The sequence below is a fragment of the Pagrus pagrus genome (assembly GCF_965226575.1).
Source record: "Pagrus pagrus genome assembly, chromosome: 10".
NCBI lineage: Eukaryota > Metazoa > Chordata > Actinopteri > Spariformes > Sparidae > Pagrus > Pagrus pagrus.
In genome coordinates this window covers 594,251-614,250 of record NC_140194.1, presented here as the reverse complement: position 1 = coordinate 614,250, position 20,000 = coordinate 594,251, and the positions used below count along the sequence as shown (strand labels likewise).

At 44.9% G+C, this 20,000-nt stretch overlaps 1 protein-coding gene across 3 annotated transcripts in view; it reads right to left on the bottom strand.

Moving 5' to 3' along the window:
* rpgrip1l (RPGRIP1 like) overlaps nucleotides 1-17,806 on the bottom strand; it is a 22,558-nt gene extending 4,752 nt beyond the window's left edge. For 2 of the 3 annotated variants that reach the window (XM_084365002.1, XM_084365004.1), the window contains exons 1-21: nucleotides 17,730-17,806; nucleotides 16,818-16,913; nucleotides 14,961-15,105; nucleotides 14,381-14,694; nucleotides 12,671-12,770; nucleotides 11,570-11,713; nucleotides 9,576-9,681; nucleotides 8,966-9,112; nucleotides 8,245-8,318; nucleotides 7,832-7,971; nucleotides 7,453-7,559; nucleotides 7,249-7,299; nucleotides 6,017-6,181; nucleotides 4,864-4,981; nucleotides 3,117-3,569; nucleotides 2,557-2,699; nucleotides 2,120-2,483; nucleotides 1,591-1,844; nucleotides 1,265-1,366; nucleotides 806-874; nucleotides 472-625 (exon numbers count right to left, since the gene is read on the bottom strand). In XM_084365002.1, coding sequence (XP_084221128.1) covers nucleotides 472-625; nucleotides 806-874; nucleotides 1,265-1,366; nucleotides 1,591-1,844; nucleotides 2,120-2,483; nucleotides 2,557-2,699; nucleotides 3,117-3,569; nucleotides 4,864-4,981; nucleotides 6,017-6,181; nucleotides 7,249-7,299; nucleotides 7,453-7,559; nucleotides 7,832-7,971; nucleotides 8,245-8,318; nucleotides 8,966-9,112; nucleotides 9,576-9,681; nucleotides 11,570-11,713; nucleotides 12,671-12,770; nucleotides 14,381-14,694; nucleotides 14,961-15,105; nucleotides 16,818-16,905 — 3,238 coding nt within the window. In that variant the 5' untranslated portion in view covers nucleotides 16,906-16,913; nucleotides 17,730-17,806. The remainder of the gene's footprint in view (nucleotides 1-471; nucleotides 626-805; nucleotides 875-1,264; nucleotides 1,367-1,590; nucleotides 1,845-2,119; nucleotides 2,484-2,556; nucleotides 2,700-3,116; nucleotides 3,570-4,863; nucleotides 4,982-6,016; nucleotides 6,182-7,248; nucleotides 7,300-7,452; nucleotides 7,560-7,831; nucleotides 7,972-8,244; nucleotides 8,319-8,965; nucleotides 9,113-9,575; nucleotides 9,682-11,569; nucleotides 11,714-12,670; nucleotides 12,771-14,380; nucleotides 14,695-14,960; nucleotides 15,106-16,817; nucleotides 16,914-17,729) is intronic. The other variant, XM_084365003.1, reaches the window with a different exon arrangement.
* Between the last annotated feature and the right edge of the window lie 2,194 nt (nucleotides 17,807-20,000).

Sequence of the window (20,000 nt, the reverse complement as noted above, 5' to 3'; positions counted from 1 at the left end):
AATTAACTACACATAAGGTGATACAAAACATGATAATAATAATACTGACTGAACACACACACACACACACACACACACACACACACACACACACACACACACACACACACACACACACACACTCTCTGAATCATGAATCTGTGTTTGTTGCATTTTAAAGGTTGAGATTAAAACCTGGATGGAAACTGATCGTGAACGTAAACAAACAGAAATCCGTTAATTAAATAACCACCGCTTCCATGACTTAACAATACTACTACTACAGTACAGTACAAGTACAGTACTGCGTTTCACTGCAGTGGGTCCACAGAACAAAGTTCTGTTCGGATAATCATTTGAGACGACAGGAGAGTCGTATAAACTCTGAACAGCTGAACTGAAGCTGAATCATCTCAGTGTGACTGACAGAATAATAACAATATAAAATACTGCAGGTGATTGTAATTATTCATATTAATCAGTATTAATTACCTTCAATCATTTCCTCTGAGATCTCAGAGTCGTCGGAGCAGGACTGAGAGCTGACTGGGACCAGCTGTCCTTCAGAGAAGTGAGACTCTTCTTCTTCTTCCTCCTCTTCTTCTCCTTCTTCTTCTGCGTTCTGAGCAGCTGGAGTTAAAACCTGCTGTTTGAAAAAGGCACACAGAGGAAGAGACGCCGTCACTGCGCCGAGACCTGAACGCAGCGTTTAAACTTCCTGATGTGACACCTGATGTGACACCTGATGTGACACCTGTGTCCAGAACACCTGACCATCATATTATTCACATGTGCAGTGCAGAATGTTTACAGACATCAGTTTTACCTTGACAACAGGTGATGATGTCGCCTGTCTCGTCTCTGCAGACACACCTGCTGAGCTCCTGTCCTCCACCTGACACCAGACAGAACCAACACTCATTTGTGCTTCCTGCTTTAATTAATAACCTTTTGTATCAGGACACACAGAGTTCAGTACATTAAACTGAGAAATGCTTTAAATAACTCTCGATTATCTGGAACAGAACAACTGACTCCGGCCCTGAAAACTACAGAATTCAGAACTTCTCTCTGGTCATGTCACAAATGTTCTCCAGCTGTACTCTGATTACTTTCTGTCTGTATGTTTACTCTCAGCCTCACGCTGTATCACAGAGACACTGAGGATCATTACAACCGGTGTTCATTTAAACAGTTGTGGCTGAATGTTAACAGTCATCAGATTAAACAATAAATCAGGACTGTGGTGAAATATAACCCAAGTCCAGATGGACTCATGTCTCACCTGCTGAGTGCTGTTGGAGGCTGTCGGATCTACAAACGTGACCTTCTTGGCGGTCAGTCCTTCCTTCACCTGTGTCTTGTGTCTGAGCTTCGGCAGTCGAGCCTGACGGAGAGAAACTTCAGATTAAATGAAGACAGTTAGTAGAAACACACATCAGCCTGTTGTGAACTGTCTCAGAGAGCAGGACTTCAGATCAGAACCTCTCCGCATTTATTTCCCTGACTGATCTCATGAACTTGGTTCTGTTGTTTCTCTCCAGTCGTGACACCTCCACAGTCCACTTCTGTCTGAACACACAAGAATCAATAGTTCAAGTATCATCTGACCTGAGACGCGGCGCCTTCAGACAGAGAGGTGGACCGATGAAACAGCTGTCTGGCCTCCTTCTCCTCCTGCAGCGTCTCATCTTTGTCCTCGTCCTCCACGCTGTGATGCTCCTGCTCCAGCTGGCCTGGGATGAGTTTGGGCTCTTCTACAGTCACGATGGCGCCTGATGGACGGACGTAACTGAACCTCCACTTCAGCAACACTTCAATATGGCCGGCAGGAAGTCCAGAGGGATCAGTGAGCTCAAACACACCTGAAGGACAAACGAGAGAAACGTTCGCTGTCAGGACGTCTGTCTGATTTTTAAACTGAATTAAATCTTTATTTTTTACTAATGTAAAGAAAAGCAGAGTGTGTTTGGACATTTTAGCTCTTTTGCTTGAACAATGGCTGAAACGATGAGTCGAAGTATTTGCACACTCATCACTGAAAGGATGAACAGTTCTGACAGCAGAGAAACTGAATGTGGGTTCGGCTGCAGGCTGAAAGGAGTCCGGACACCGAGGCCCCGGCAGAGTGAAGCCTCACCACTGATCTCCTCGTCCTGGGCCAGCGGCAGCAGAGACACTCTGGCCTTCCCCACATACTCGTCCGTCTGCTCCTCTTTGTAGTCGAACACGTAGAACTGAAGGACGTCAGACTTCAGGTACCGGTCCAGAGCCCCATCCATGGGGACGGAGTAGGACTTGAGGTCGTTGAAGCGTGGGTGGCAGGAGTCATGGATGGTCGCAGTCAGGTAATCAGGGAAGTCTGAGAACTTGTAGACCACGAAGGGGCTGGGCTGCTGGGAGCTTCTGGACCGCAGGTCTCGGCAGCGTTGGACTGTGATGTGAAGTTCGTTCCAGCTGCTGCTGCTGCTGCTGCTGCTGCTGCTGCTGCCAGCTGGCTGCAGCTGGTCGGAGGAAAGGAAAGATGTTAAGTTTGATGTTATTAGAAGTCAGAGAATCACACTCTCGCTCTCGTACCTGTGTGTCGTCCTTCAGCGCAGTGTGGACGTAGCCGACGGCCTTCACTCTCTCTTTAAACAGACGGATGGTCTCTGTCATGGGGATCCGAAGTCTCAGCCAGTAATCCACAGATCCGAAGCAGCGCAGCTCATCAGACACACCTGACGGAGAGACGACCGCATGTTTCAGCTGACTCTTTATAAATCTTCACAGCTGAGATAACAGTGTTAGCACGAGCTCGACCGCACGTCCAGGGAGTAAATCTGGTCTCAGATCAGGTTGTGATCTCTGTGATCACAGCAGACGAGCTGCATGGAGACATCTGATGTTTAAATCATCTCCAGCTGCTTCAGCTGTTCAGCAGAACGCTGCAACTCTGTTTTACTGTGAAGCTCCAGAAATGTTTGTTTGTCTTATCTAAAATCAAAAAAGATGTTTTATTATTTGATTTGTTTTCTAATAATTGAGACTTTTACTTGTTACAGACTTTTACATCCAACTTCTTCTCCTTCAGTAAAACATCTGAGCTGGTGTTCCGGCGCTGCTGACTGTTGGTGGTGTGATGCGATGCCACTCACCAACCAGCGGTGCGGTCCCGTAAACTTTCCCGTCCTGTTCCAGCAGCTGCTGCAGCCGCAGCTGACTGGTGGCCAGAGTCCTCCAGTCCAAACCCAGAGCCTGGTGCAGCTCCACAGTGACACAGCGTCTGTGCAGATAGTCCAGGAAGCGGTCGTCCATGCTCACCACGTACTTCGATGTGAACCCATACTTGGGCTTCTGGCCCGTCACCACCGGGGTGGAGTGCAGCTCAAACAAATAGAAGGAGTACGTACAGAAGGTGGAGGGCTCTCCTTCACCCAGAACCTCCAGGGCGGACGGAGACAGTGTGGCGCCGACGATCTGAAGCTCCAGAAGGTTCTCTCCACGCTCGAGGTGAAGAGGTTCATCCAGCTCCGCTGCCTCGTCCTCATCAGTGAGGTCCGGTTTGAAGATGTACGTTTTGGTGCCGTAGGCGACGTCTCTGAGCTGAGCTGAGGAGCAACGACAGGACAAACAAGTTCATCAGTTCATAGATCATCAGAGAGACCCGGAGACAGACGGACACAGAGACAGACAGAGAGACAGACGGACACAGAGACAGAGAGACACACAGACAGACGGACAGACAGTGAAGCGTGTTGCTCCAGTCTCTCTGCTCTGGTTCACTCTCAGCTCTCAGTGAGGATCCTGACTTCTTCTGGTTACCTGCTGATAACTTAAAAGCCTGAGAGGCGTCGCTCCAAGGTCCCTCAGATCCTCACCTCCTCACATGCATCATTACTTCTTCTAATGTCTGGATGTAAAACTAAAGTTATTGCAGTTTACAGTCTCGACTTTGGAACAACCTGCAAACTCAGTGTCGTCTTTTAAATCACTTCTGAAAACCCACAAAACTTTTCAGTGATTTGAGTTTCTCCATGACGCTCGGTTTTACTCTCCTCCTGTGTTTTTTTGCTTTAAGCTTGTTTTATTCAGCACGTTGTCACTGTGTTTTTAAAACTGCTATATGATTAAGTTATTATCATTTTCAGAGTAAAAGCTGCAAAACGCCACAACACTACCTGCTGATCAGCACACAGCAGACAGTCGGTCAGAGAGCAGCTGGTGAGGGCGGGAGCTCCTCAACACAGAAACTCTCCTGGATGTCACATTCATACAGTTTGAATTCATGTCTCAATACCCATGAGCCTCAGCTGAGGTTGCCATGGTGAAGAAGACAGGTTAAAACTCTTCGTTGTCACGAGTCTCCACGAATGAATCCATAAGTTAATCAAGCTGCAGATTTTAATATCAGATGTTTCTTCTGTGAGATCTTCAGCTTCCACCTGCTGTTGGTTGAGAAGAGAAGCTCTGTGATTGGATGGTTCTCGCTGAAATGCATCCTGGGAGCAGCCATGATGAAAAGCCTATAGTGACAGTGAGCTTCAGAGCCATGAGGTGGATTTCATTACAGAGCATCACTGTCAACTCTCACCAGGTGAACTGAACTAAAGAAATCAAGTAAACTGACTCAGAATTTATTTTTATTAAACATTTTCTGAGATCAAAAACTTAACTCATCAACTGCAAGTCATGTTTTTTACATAAAGTCAGCTTTTTACCATTTGCAGTGCAGGCTAGCTGTTTCCCTATTCCACTCTGTTTCCATCTTTATGCTAAGCTAAGCTAACCAGCGGTAGCTTCATATTTACTGTACAGACGTGACAGTGGACCGGCTCTGAACCTGTGGCTCAGAGAGAGGAGAGTGATGATGGGCTGCAGGATGATGATGAATAAATAATTTACCTTCCAGCTTCTTGATCTTCGCTGCCCTCGAGTCCAACAGCTGAGCCTGTCGCTCCAGCTTCTGCTCATGCTCCGCTCGGTCACCGTCCGTCTTCTTTAACACAGCTTCCAGCTCCGCCTCATCAGAACCAGAAGACATGGACAACACTTACACTTCATCAGAGCACATGATGTCTTCAGTGAACACATGCTGATGGACACGAGTCCTCGAGTGGACCTACTCCTCACAGTCGGACTCAAACCAGGACGGATTAGAGATCGACTGATTTGGATACTGATTATTAGTAATGAAGGAGATTGATCGCTGATTGATCCAGTCAACATTTAGAATAACCAGTGACCGACTGTAGCAACGAACTGCAGTTCTGTCCTTTATTACCATTTTGAGGTTTCCATTTTCTGCCACTTTGACTTCCTCTGCACTTATTTATTTACATTTAGTTACTAGTTACTTTGCAGATACAGATTACTCTGTGTTGAGAGGCCGTTACTTGTGAAGTGAAGCAGCACGTTTTTAATTTATTTTATTTTATCGGCAATCAGACACAAAAAACACAGAAACTGATAATCGGAGAAATATTGACCCGACAATCTGCTGGTCGCAGTGTTGAAGGTCAGCAAGGTGAGTCAGTGTCGCCTCGTCTGGAGTCACGGAAATATTCAGTCATGAATAATAATTTCGAAATAAATTCTTGCTACCTCGTCGAGGTTCTGACAACACGACGTGTGTTTCTGGTTATAACACAGATGTGACGGTCCGTCTGCAGGATCTGTTCCATGTTCTCAGACCCTAAAACAACCTCAGCCTGTCAGAGACACAAACACTTTCAGTGGATGTAACTTTAGGTCACAGTCGTGTTGTGGCTGTCAGCTCAGGAGATCTACTGGACCGGGTCTAAAACTTTTGGTAATTTTGAATCATTTAGACACCAGAACATGTTACTGGACCTCCCCTTTAGCCCCCAGGCTGCCTGGATGCTGAACACTAACACTGACTATGAGATTAAAGTGCTGTGAATCAGCTCTGAGGGTCTTTGGGGGCTTCTGATCAGACCAGATCACACATCTACCTTCAGAACCAGCAAAATGTCAGTGGGTTTGAAAAAGAGGATGGAGGATATAAAAGGCAGACATGAAAAGAGTTGGTGTCCACCTTGTACTCCCTGCAGATCTTGCTCTCCATGCTGAGGAGGTTTCTGGTCTTCTGCAGCTCCTGGATGGTTTCAGCGTGAGCGGCTCGCAGCTCTCGGACGCTGCTCGCTCCCTCCTCCACCTCCATCAGGAAGCCCAGATCTCCGTTCTTCTGGGACTTTCGCGTCTGTGGGGGGAGACACATTTTAAATGTTACCGAGAGGAGGAAGGAGGAGTGAAGAGAATCTGTTAATGAGCCGGTTCATCATCAAAGTGTGAACACAAACAGGAAAGGAGGCAAAGTCCAGCCACTGGTCGACATCCGACCCAGCCCGTACATCGTGTTCTGAAGACTACAACAGGTTATGAAGTGAAATTTTCTATTGATCAACGGTGGCGTTGAATAGGCTACAGTGAAGCTCAACATGATTTCCAGCCATCCTGTCCACAGATTAGTGACGCTGACACCGACGAGGTTAACAGCTGCAGAGTCGGGCGGAGTGAAGTGAGCTGTTCAGGAACGTTACAGAGGATTTACTATCAGCTCCTCACACAGAAAGATAACGTGCCTCACTTTCTCTAGTACACAACTTACAGAGCGACTGTAAATGTAGTCAGAACGTCAGAACATGTCTGAGTCCACCGAGCACCAAACGTGGACATATTTCTGTGAGACTCTCCTGACAGTCAAAGACTCTCAGCCACGTTTTGGTCTCGGTTGAGGTCGAGCTGCTTCTGTCCACAGTAAATCTGTCTGTCAATGAGTCTTCTGAGACTTCATGTTGCATTCAGGTGCACGTCTAAACTCTTTGTAGGGGAAAGTGTATGGGCACCGACAGGGAGATCAGGGTGGATTCAAGTGCTCCTCATAAACTCTGAGTGGACACGAGGCTGATTAACACGAGGAAGTTCAGATTTTTTCTTATTTCTCTTTGAAATAACCAAATAACTCCACCCCACTTATTTCTACACAGGACAACTTCAAAATGTAATTAAAAAAATCTGATAATTTTATTTAAATTATTTTCACAACAGAATGTTTTTATAATGAAATATTAAAGACGAGAAATTTGAGAGATGAGATGTTAATTAATCAATTACATGTTAGCACGAACTCCAATTCAGATGTGGATCAGGCCCTGATCTACAGGTAAGAAAGTTTAACAGACTGATATACATTTCACACACACACACACACACACACACACACACACACACACACACACACACACACACACACACACACACACTGACCTTGACGAGCAGCAGCGCCTCAGTGAGTTCAGCCACGTCGTACTCGTTCTCCTGTGAAAACACCACATGAGCTCTTTGTCTTTTAATTTAAAGTCTTTATATTTTTTTACACACATGTTGAACAGAAAGTATTAAACAATGTTTTGGGGAAACGTGTGTGTTCAGTATGACACACATTGTACTGATGGACCTTTAGAGTCTCACCCTGCTGTAGAACTTTAAACGGTCTCTGAGCTCCTCCAGCTGCTGCTTCTGCTCCAGAAACTGGATCTGAAGTTTCTTATTTTCTTCTGTCAGCTTCTCGCTCGTATCTGAAGACAAACATCACTCTGCTTAAATCCATTTATCGTTATAAATATGATTCATACTGCACTCTTCATGTAACAACACATTCACTGCCAGCAGCTGTATAAACACATAAACTCAGTGAGTGATGGTAAAATGTGTATGTTTCATATTTTAACCAGCTCAGACAGATTCTTAATAAAACCAAGTCATCTCTGTTTCCTCCTCCGGACTATCTGGACCAGTACAGCAGTAGAATAAGGTGGATGTATTACTCAGGATGCAGATCAGTTCTGACCTCTCTCGAACTTGATTTTGTCGAGGATTTCATTTTTGTCGACGAGGTCGGCCTTCAGCGCCGTCTCCAGCTGCACGATCTGTAACTTCAGCTGCTGCTCCTGAATCTGCCACTTCTGTTGTCGAGACACATCGAAGGCACTGAAAACACACAAACACAACACAACACAACACAACACAACATAAACATAAAGCTGATTAATGAGAGACGTCACACACGACGACTGACGTGAGCGATCAGTAGACGAGCCGTCTGACACAGACACGTCTAACAGCTCCGATCACCACGCTGGATCAGCTCGTTAGCAGACTGTGTTGGGAGCAGTGGGACATGACATGGTGAGGTGAATCACACCTGTCATACACCTGTGTTACAGGTAAATCATGTACCTGACGTAAAGTGAGGCTCTTTACCTGTTGACCAGTTTTTCATTGTTGTCCTTCAGCAGGTCCCTCTCCTGCTCCAGTTCACCGATTCGCTCCTGCAGCTGCACAGAACCAGAAGAAGAAGAAGAGCTGGGTCTGTCGTGGATCCATTGACAGTTTCACACAAACTTTATTTATATGATGTCGTGTGACGCTGGTCTGATCCATCGACAGCTCAAATGTTTGTGTTCTCATTATATTTTAACTCACAACCCTGTATTTAACAGTAGTGATACCTGATGTCACTTTAAACCGAATGTTTTTAATCTCACAGCTGTTCAGACAGAATGAGGCTCAGCAGCCACAGTTTGTGTTGGTTCATCGAAATAAATAGTGACAAACTACTTTCATAAACACAAATACATTTCACTGATATTTAATCTATGACAAAAAGCAGCTGGTGCTCACAGGTGAGAAGCAATTTACTGTTTAACATATGTCTGAAACCATTCACTGAATATTGAAGTAGATGCAGATTTGTTTCTTCTGATCGACTTAACAATTTATTGACTTTTCAGTCATTGCAGCTGAAAAGATGTGCAGTAACTCTACATTAACAGGGAGTTCATTCATCACGGCCTGGTCCTGGTCCAGACGAGGACAGCAGGGTTTCATCACAGCCCTTTACTGCCCTCCAAACCTGCACCAGCTCCAGTCTTTGACTGGATGGAGATTCAACAACACGTATAATAACTGTCGTGTAGCTCACCTGATCCATCTTCATCCTGGCCACAGTGGAGCTCTGCAGCTGTTTCTCCAGGTCCAGACTCTTCATCCTCTCATCCTTCAGCTGAGCCGACAGCTCGTTCACCTTCAGCATCGCTGCGTCGTGACTCGTCTTCAGCATCCTCTGACTCTGAGAAGAAGACGACATTTTATTGATCTAAACATGTCACATTTTACAAACACACTAACCAGTAACCAGTATAGGCTACTTCTTTGTCCCCAGACTCCCTTAACAAATGTGTCAGTTTAGTGAGTTGTTGAGTTGGAGACACTTTATAAACTGTGTGAAACTCTGTCTCTGACTGATTCTGACTTATTTGTTCCTTCTTGTAAATTCAGCAAATGTTCTGGACAGATGTTGGTACCAGGCCGATTCACTGTGAAGCTCATTGTTAAATAACAGAATCAGAAGGGAAAATCAACGCCTGTATGTAGACAACCAGCTGTTTCCTTTTGATAGAGACTGGTTGTCTCAGAGACAGCAGGTGGAAGCTGCTCCTCACAGATACAAGTATTGATTTGTGATTACTGGTTTCCATCAGTTGTGCTGTGTTGATGGTGTGGAGGAGGACGAGGTCGGTAGAGCTCCTCACCTCCTGCAGCTGTAGAAATCGTCCTTCCAGCTCTGTTACAGTGTTGGACCTGTCCGCCAGCTGCTTCTGCAGCTTGATCATCGTCACGTTGCTGTTGACATGTGACCTGAGAGACGACACTCAGTTTGTTTACAGAGCAGATACATGAGCATCACCTCCATCCTGTCTGCTGCACCACACAATCAATACCTCTGCTCAGTGTGAGCACATCAACATCGTTACACAGACAGGAGAGACGCAGCACAGTCCACTGAAGCTAATTAGCAGGTCTGAGTGTGTGTGTGTGTGTGTGTGTGTGTGTGTGTGTGTGCGTCTTCCTGTACATGACTGTGTATGCACTGACATGTAGGTGTGAGAGTGTGTGTGTGTGTGTGTGTATATAATGTATTTGTATTACAGTCGTCTCAATACCAGAATTTTAAACTTCAATATAATAAAACGATCCAACGGCACAAAGAAAAACAAAAGTCCTCGAAACATGAAATATGATCATGTTTGTGTTTGTGAATCTGTGCTGGCTGTTGATAATATCTTTATAACACACGTTAAGATCTGGTGTGAAAATCTGAGTTCTGATTGTGTGTTGAACTGGCAGGAAGTCGTTTTACTGCTGTGACTGAAAATGAAACCATGACGCTGCAGCTAACAATTATTTCCATTATCGATAAATATAATAGTTTTAGTTTAGTTAGTTTATTTCGAACATGTAAATAAAAGAAATTAAAAAAGAGAAAAGCATTATCAAACAAAATAAAAAGACATTCACCAGTCAAAGAAAGAAATGAAGGAATGAAGGAAAAGTGAGAAAAGGAAACAAAACAAAAACTTGATTCCTCCACTCCCATTCATCGTCCCAGTTTTCAGACATGATTATGGTAGTCATGATACACACATCCTGATACCCAAAACAATAATAATGCTGAAAATAACATGTCCAAAAAAGAGCAGGAAGAAGTGTAAAACGTATCTACTCCTACCGCCTCTCACCCACATTAACCACCCACATCAAAGTGCTCCCCTCTTCATCATGTGCATCTGGAGAGAAAACTACCAACGAGAAAACAAACATCTCAACCAATGAAATCCCAATTATTATTATTTTTTTGGTTTCAGTGCAAAATTTAAACTTGAAGAATACATCCACACACACACACATACCCACATACAACACATGTATATACAAACATATATACGCCTACATACACGTGACTCACCCACACATGAACATACTTCCATGTACAGAGGTCACATAAAAATCCATCACAAATAAAGTGGGTGAGTAAACAATGAACAGCTGGCGATATTCAAACACCTTCCTCACTCCCACATTGTATAAACATCTTTTCCTTATATTTCTTTTGTAATATAATATTTAATATATTGATAATAATATAATAATATAATTGTTAGATAAAATAAAAACGTTTAATTAAATTGTAGGAGAATTGGATTACGGTGCCATTTCTGTGGTCTTAGTTCTGTTTGTATGTTCGTTGACATGTTGAACTTGTGAACTGTTTATTTCCACAGTCAGTCACAGATCAACATGATGATTCATGTGTTCATCATGATGATTCATGTGTTCATCGGTACAGGCTCATTGCTATAGGCTATGAGTCATGATCACTATAACTTGACCTCATATTTTAATGCCATGTTTAGTCACATTATTACTTATCCATCCAAACATCCAGATAATATCACTGATGGATAATTCAGACTGTGGCTGAACTTGGCCTTAAAATATTCTGTGTCTATGTCCTTTCATTTTCCAGCCTAGGCTTCATTTACAGTAGGTTTCAGTTTAGCATCTCTATTGGATCTGTTGCCTCTGTAGGCTCGTTCACTATTTCTCTCACTGAACGTTTCATCACGTGTTTCTCTGTGGGAGCAGCAGGAGGTTGGCAGGTAGTGACAGTGTTCAGAACACATAACAGCTTTAAAAAGGGTCAGTTCACACAAATCAGAATAAAAACCAAACCATAAGATTTCACCTGAGTTTGGAGGTCTGCTGCTGTCGGACCTGCAGGAGTCGCTCCTCATATTCTGCCTCCTTCCTCCTCAGCTCGTCGTGCAGCAGCTGGTTGGCTCCCTCCATCTCCTCCATGTGGCTCCGCTGCAGCTCGATCACATTCTCTCTGGTAACAGAGAAGCTAACGGTTAGCTTCAAACACTTTCACTCACTACAAATATGACAGATGTAAAACTGCCTTCAGTCAGTCGGCACGAGAGGAAACCTGCGTGTCAGAGACAAACCCTTTCCCCACAGTGACGGACGTGTTACCTGAAAGATGTCTTCACGACTCTTTACATAACACTAATCAACACGAAGTATTTACATTACTCTTTACTTTAATTACTCAGCCATCAGCTCTGTCAAAGCTCTGTTAAAGTCACCATCTTCATCTTAACGATGTGTTTGGGTCTTTGGCAGCAGCTGTGTTAATGTTCAGTAAACCAAAGCTAAACAGAGTTTCATCAATATGGAGATGCTCCACAAAATATAAATGAATGTAGAAATAAAATGTATCTGCATGCTGTTGGAGCCCTGTAATATAAAAGCTGCTCTGTTTTTCTTAATAAAATGTCCCAGCCTCACTGTGGTGACATCATGTTTGTCTTCAGCTGTTTCTGGAGACAAATCTGGAGATATACATGCGAGTCAAGCCGAGCTAGCACCTGTGGAAATATGGTGTTAGTGAAGCAGCTGCATCTGTGTCCTGTGTGACAGTCGGTCCAGTGTTCAGTTCTGATCCAGAACTGAGTGAACTGGTATCTGGATCAAAGTTCAGCAGCATCACAAAACGTATGTGCTTTCAGTCCGTCCTTCATTTTATTCCACTAACTTCATCGTTCAGTTGAGTTCAGACAGCCGTGTTAACAGTTCAGCCCCTTTAACGTTAATACTGCTCACACTTTGAACTGGACTTTAAAGTTTTGGTGCAACAGAATTCAATCTAATTTAAGTTTAGAGAGGAAACTAAACTGAGGTTTAAATTGAATCTGTCTTCTGTAGATTTAATCAAGTTTAAAAGTTCATCCTAAATAAATAAGTGTTGGTCTGTTCAGGTGTGTGGTGAAGGTGCAGCACTCACAGGTTGCGGATCTCGGACCTCGCCTCCTCCAGCAGGTTGTGTCCGAATCGAGGTAAGAGTCCGGTCGGAGGTCTCCCCGCTCCCTCCAAACTCCTCGTACCTGCAGGAGACAAAACCAATAAGTTTGTCCACAGAAGATGATTTATTATCGTTATAATGAGATTATTGTAGGAAAAACAAACAGCAGGAGGACAAATAAGAACAGGTTTGGAGTCAGTGAGGAAAAGAAAGGCTGTGACGATGTTCAGTGACAGAAACCCTGAAATATTCTTCACAAGCTCTGTACAGACGAATCCAGAGGTTTATGTGTTGTCCTCTTGAGCAGCATCATTACTGCAGCAGAAACACAATCACACCATCAGCTGGAAAAGTCGGCCCGTCTCATTGTTGGATTCTGCGGGTCAGAGTGGTTTTGGTGATCTGCAGGTGAAAACTAACCGTCTTTTTAAACTGTAGAAAACTTTGTTGACATATTTTAGATTATAATTTATATCTTAAAGGCATTTTGGTGATCGTACTTTCAACAGGTTCAACAGGATCAGTTACTGTGCAGCTGCAGCGAGGGGTCAAACAAGGCAAAACTCTGGAGGAGAGTTGGTGCAGATCCAGAAATTCTGGAGGAATAAACACCTGGAGTCTCATCAGATTCTGTTCTGATCCGGAGACGTTTGCCGTCGGGAGGAGAGCTCAGAGATGACTTTTTAACTTTCTGGATTAAAAAGGTGATTTGTCTTCACTCCTGTTGATCAACCTGACTGCAGCAGTGATCCGGAGGTGACCTCCAGGTTCTGTAACGTTGACTGGAGCTGGAGGGGAAATGGACTTTACTTCATGATTTACTTACTGATTTCTCTGGTTTGAATATTGTTGGACAATGAAGGAACACGAGCCAACTTCATGTAGAACAAAGGTCTGATTGATTTTTGACATTTTAATGCAGAATTCCTTCATATTATATATTTTAATGTGACGTGGTACTGCAGTGATGATTCGTCTATAGAGCTCAGGAGGAACATGTTTATAACATTACTGTGGTTGTGAAGTTACGTGCTCTAGGTGCTCTACGTGCTCTAGGTCCTCTACGTGCTCTAGGTCCTCTACGCGCTCTAGGTGCTCTAGGTCCTCTAGGTCCTCTACGCGCTCTAGGTGCTCTACGTGCTCTAGGTGCTCTACATGCTCTAGGTGCTCTAGGTGCTCTACGTGCTCTAGGTGCTCTACGTGCTCCACGTCCTCTATGCGCTCTACGCGCTCTATGTGCTCTACGTGCTCTAGGTGCTCTAGGTGCTCTACGTGCTCTAGGTGCTCTACGCGCTCTAGGTGCTCTACGTGCTCTAGGTCCTCTAGGTGCTCTACGTGCTCTAGGTCCTCTAGGTCCTCTAGGTGCTCTACGTGCTCTACGTGCTCTAGGTGCTCTAGGTGCTCTAGGTGCTCTACGCGCTCCACGTCCTCTATGTGCTCTACGTGCTCTAGGTGCTCTACGCGCTCTAGGTGCTCTACGCGCTCTAGGTGCTCTACGCGCTCTAGGTGCTCTACGTGCTCTAGGTGCTCTACGCGCTCTAGGTGCTCTACGTGCTCTAGGTCCTCTAGGTCCTCTAGGTGCTCTACGTGCTCTAGGTCCTCTAGGTCCTCTAGGTGCTCTACGTGCTCTACGTGCTCTAGGTGGTCTAGGTGCTCTATGATCGACTCCACACGTAAAGATCTGTGACATACTTTTTGGTCGAGTTTGAGGAGAGGAAGCGTCATCTCGCAGCTTCTTTAACCCAGAGTTGACCCGTGAGTGGACGTGGCCATATGGCGATGGCCTGCTGCTCTGCGAGTTGAGGAGCTGCTGCTTGGCCACCAGGAGGCGCTGTTTCAACCCTTCGTTCTCTGTCTGCAGCCCCCGGACTTTCTCCTGGAGGTCTTCTATAATCTCCTCCATCCCCACATCCCTCACCCTGCAGATCGGCTGAGCTGCTCCTCCCGCTGCCAGCTGCTCCATACGTCCCCGGTCCTTCACCAGCCTCATCAGCTTAGTGCCGAGCCTGAAGGGTGAAGAGGTCAAAAGTCCAGAAACACAACTTCATCACTCTGATGGTCTGATGTTTGTAACAGCAGAACATCTGATTTTGTTGTAAATCTGAGTCGGAGGTCTTTAGCTGCTTTCATTAGAACTGTATCACAAATGTTTTTCATATAATAATGAGAAAATACAAATATTTTAATCTCAGACAGGGCTGTATATGTGTGGTCCACCTGTGTGTGTGTGTGTGTGTGTGTGTGTGTGTGTGTGTGTGTGTGTGTGTCTCACTTCTTGATCTTGTCGTCCTGTTGGTGAATTTGCTGTTTGAGGTGCAGGGTCTCCTCATGGAGGCGCAGGAACCGGTCCTCCAGCTCCTCCCTAGACACCCGCGAGATGTCCTGTCGCGCCCGAGCATTTTGATACACCGATAAATCTGCCACCATCAAAACAAAACATCATCACTGTCAAAAAACTGCAACTCAAAGATTTAAACATGTTGAAGCTAAAAAACGTCATGACAACGTTCATGTGACCACCGACCATCAGTGACAGAGACGAGCTGCTGGACAGACAGAACAGGACAAACTAACAAACACAGAGGATGTGAAGTAACTGTTCGATGTGATGATCGTCAGAGTTCAGACAAAATAAACCATATTTATGGCGTCATAATTATTTTCATGTCAGACCTGCTGCGTGTACAGAACAGTGCATCCTCTTATTTACAGTATTCCTCTTCTTATATATATATATATCACATTGACAGTGAAATGCATAGATTTGTTTTTCCAATCCAACAATTAGCTGTAAACAAAATCAATCAGGTCTCTAATGATCCTCCAAAGAGCCTGTGGGTGAAACAGAACATCAGGATATAACAGGTGTGTCTTTACACAGACATACTGTAATAATGAACAGTGACACAGAGCACATGTAGTCACTGTAGTTGTGTATGTTGTCAGGTCTGCTGTCGTCGGCCTCATCAGGGACGGGGACGACAGAGCTCACAGAGAACTTATTCAGGACTTTGTGGACTGGTGCCAGCAGAACCACTTCCAGCTCAACACCGGGAAGACCAAAGAGCTGGTGGTAGATTTCCACAGGCGCAAACAACCCTGCACACAGGTGAACATCCAGGGAACGGACGTTGAGATGGTGACGTCTTACAAGTACCTGGGAGTTCACCTGAACAATAAACTGGACTGGACTCTCACACTGCAGCAACATACAACAAGGTCAGAGCAGACTCCATCTGCTGAGGAAGCTCAGGTCCTGTGGAGTGCAGGAGGCGCTCCTGAGGACTTTCTATGACTCTGTGGTGGCATCAGCCATTTTCTATGGAGTAGTCTGCTGGAGCAGCAGCATCTCGGCAGCAGGCAGGAGGAGACTTGATAAACTTATGAAGAAGGCCAGCTCCATCCTGGGACGCCCTCTTGACCCAGTGCAGGTGGGAGAGAGCAGGATGATGGACAAGCTGTCATCGCTGCTGGTGAAGGAGTCCCGCCCCCTGCAGGTCACTATCACAGCACTGGGCAGCTCCTTCAGCGACAGACTGATACACCCCAAGTGTGTGAAGGAGAGGTATCGCAGGTCCAAGTGTGTGAAGGAGAGGTACCACAGGTCCAAGTGTCTGAAGGAGAGGTATCGCAGGTCCAAGTGTGTGAAGGAGAGGTACCACAGGTCCAAGTGTGTGAAGGAGAGGTACCGCAGGTCCAAGTGTGTGAAGGAGAGGAACCGCAGGTCCAAGTGTGTGAAGGAGAGGTACCGCAGGTCCGTCCTTCCCGCTGCTGTTAGACTGTACAACCAGCACTGCTCCCAGTAGACCTCACATGTGCACTCAAACTCTGCACATATCCCATCCTCACTCTGGTTTGCACTAACTGGACAATTCTTATACCCATATTTATTATTTGTAAATAAAAAAACACTGCCCACACTGTGTATAATTACACTGTTCATATTGTAAATATTATGTATATACCAGTCTATTCTATTTCTTATCTTTTTATTTTATTATATCATTTATTTTTTATTTGTATTATTGTTTATTGTAATATTCCTGACCTTTGGCTGCTGTAACAAAGACATTTCCCCATTTGCGGGACAAATAAAGGATTTCTGATTCTGGTTCTGAGGATGACAGACCTTGTGGACCTGCTGCAAGTCGGGACAGATCCACTGTGATGTCTCTGACTGGAACATCAGCTGCTGTCTCATCAAGTACAGTGGACATGTTTCAATCTGTGAATGAAAAGACACTTCATTAGACAAACACTGACATGTTATAAGCCCCACAACAATGTAAACCGTTCTGTTGTGTCGGGAGAAAATGCTCCGCCAAACTCAACTTGAAATTCGGTTAATTTTAAATAATGTCCCTGTGGAAATAAACACATAGATGCCAGAACAAGATTTAAGACTTTTGACTGACAGGTTGTGTCTCTCGGAGTTTTCGGCATACATTTCATACACTAAGAGTATTTAATTTTAATATTATCCAAAATGTTACAGCTAAAGTTTCCCTGCTGCCACTGCGACCACTTGGTTTTAAAAACTGGAGCAAATGGAGGAGATCCGACTCTAAAATTCTAGTTTCTCTAAAACAGGTAGTTCTTGCTGTGTTTGACTTGTGCCGAACTGAATGCGACGTGTCATGGTTGTTCGGTGTTGTCAGCCGTGTGTCTGAGGGAATATATCACGTTAACCTGGACAGGGAGCAGGAAAAGATGTCAACATTTAAACCCAGGCTGGTGGGACAGCTTCTACACCGATTTAAAGGATATACCGGATAATAAAACACTTCTCACGTCTGTACATATGAACATGTGTCAGTGACAGTTTAAAACTGTCTGTGGTGTAAAGACTCGTCAGGTTTTGTCTGTTTACCTGTTCATCAAATCTGAACCTGAGTTACCGTTAGCTAAAGTTAGCTAGCGTTAGCTGGCTGTGCTAACGCTCCCTCCTCTGATAAAACATTATATTTCACAGCAGAGACTTCGTGTTTCTTCTGACTGCGCAGAAACACGCCGCCATGCTCACTTCTCAAACATCTCTTACCTTTTGCAGCGACTTTCTTCAGTCCGGACTAACGGTTGCTACTGAAAACAGAGCAGCTCGTCATGTCGTTAAGAAGCAGCTACGCATGCGCGGTGCGAGGAGGTTTCTGGGAAGTGTAGTTTTCTCTGAACTGAACGCCTTTTGCCACAGTTCCTGCTTTTATTGTCTGGGATTAATTCTGTCTTCATTCCTCAGATGTTGGATTATTAAAACCCATAAAAACACAACATCCAGCAGCTGCTCACTTCACCTCGTCATGTTCCTGCTGTTCTCCTCAGTCTCCTGTGTTCGTCCATCAGCTCCTCTACAGCTGATCTCCACCATCTTTTCCCATGACACTCTTTCTGGAGGGACATTTGGCCAATTTGAGGACTTAGTCTGACCTGGCTTTACATGTAGGCGTATTTATGAGCAGCGTGGCGGTGCCATGGCTCACTGGTATCACTGGTATACATACATCACGGGAGCTTGACAGGCTGTCAGTCGTCTGCCTTTCATGAATTGGCAATGGATCTAATTTAGTAGCCTGAGATGAGTGTGCTGGCTGGACAGAATGAGTTCACTCTACATGTCAGGCTCACTGGACCATGACAGTCTCCCATCACTGCTGCTTCTTCCAGCCATGACCTTTGACCCCCCCCTCCCCCGTCTCTTTAGGCTGGGACGGCGAGCAGAAGCCGGCGGCCGCTGGCAACAGAGCGAGATGTACGTCTGTCAGCAGCCGATTGTCAGAGAGTCAGCCTGTCGTTGAAATCTATGATGCCTGCCGACCTTTTGTTCAGCAGGCCGTGCCCACCGCCGCGCAACAACTGTCAAGTGCATGATCAGACGAGCATGGCGGCCCCTTTTACCTCCATCTCATCCCCATATTGAAATATAGGCAGATTTCCCCTCAAACATCCCGTGTGACCTGTCATGTCATCTGAATACACAGACAGATGCCTTCAACAGCAGAGGAACAACCACCAGGAGCTTTTACTCAAGAATGTGTTTTTCACCGTGATGTTTCTTCTTCAGTCTCAGTTTAACACCTCGACCGACCTGCAGGATTTATGACATCACAACCGGGTCGGAGCCAATCAGAGTCTGCAGGTCACAAACGCTGAGACCTCACAGTGAAGTCTGGTGTCCAGGTGTCAAACTATATGAATGAACAATATTTACAGGTTCGGATGATCCAGTTCAACCTGATGACACCGATTCATCTGAACACTGTGACGGGCCTGAAGAGGAAACAGGATTCAGAGACAAGAACAGTTTGATCCCACGATCAGTCAGTCGATCAGCCTGTAACACAGAAACATCTGCTCACATACAGAATATTATATAGATCATTATAGATCATCCATGGATCCTGCCGCTGTCTGTACTGCACACATGTATAACCACGAAGACTCATTTATTTCAGCACCATTTATATTCTTGTTTACAGTAAATATTAAAAGAACAGTTCACCCAAAAATGACAACCAAAAAGTATGAACTGTGGTATTTTTAAGCAAGTATTTTAAAAATGTGTTTCACATAAGCTGAAGAAGTACACCTAAAAATACAGATGAAATAAGAAAATTAAAAACATAACAGGAGAAATAAAAGAAGGATTTAACAGCAAATAAGTCACATTTGATACTGTGGGTTAGCTTGAAATGTATGAACATCTTTAAATGTTTGGAGTTTATCTGATCCAGAGTCAGTGCAGACTTCAGTCCTGCCTGCTGATGAAAGTCAGGCTCAGCCATCGTCTCCTCCTGATGATATAAAGTCAGGCTCAGCCATCGTCTCCTCCTGATGATATAAAGTCAGGCTCAGTCATCGTCTCCTCCTGATGATATAAAGTCAGGCTCAGTCATCGTCTCCTCCTGATGATATAAAGTCAGGCTCAGCCATCGTCTCCTCCTGATGATATAAAGTCAGGCTCAGTCATCGTCTCCTCCTGATGATATAAAGTCAGGCTCAGTCATCGTCTCCTCCTGATGATATAAAGTCAGGCTCAGTCATCGTCTCCTCCTGATGATATAAAGTCAGGCTCAGTCATCATCTCCTCCTGATGATATAAAGTCAGGCTCAGTCATCGTCTCCTCCTGATGATATAAAGTCAGGCTCAGTCATCATCTCCTGATGATATAAAGTCAGGCTCAGTCATCGTCTCCTCCTGATGATATAAAGTCAGGCTCAGCCATCGTCTCCTCCTGATGATATAAAGTCAGGCTCAGTCATCGTCTCCTCCTGATGATATAAAGTCAGGCTCAGCCATCGTCTCCTCCTGATGACA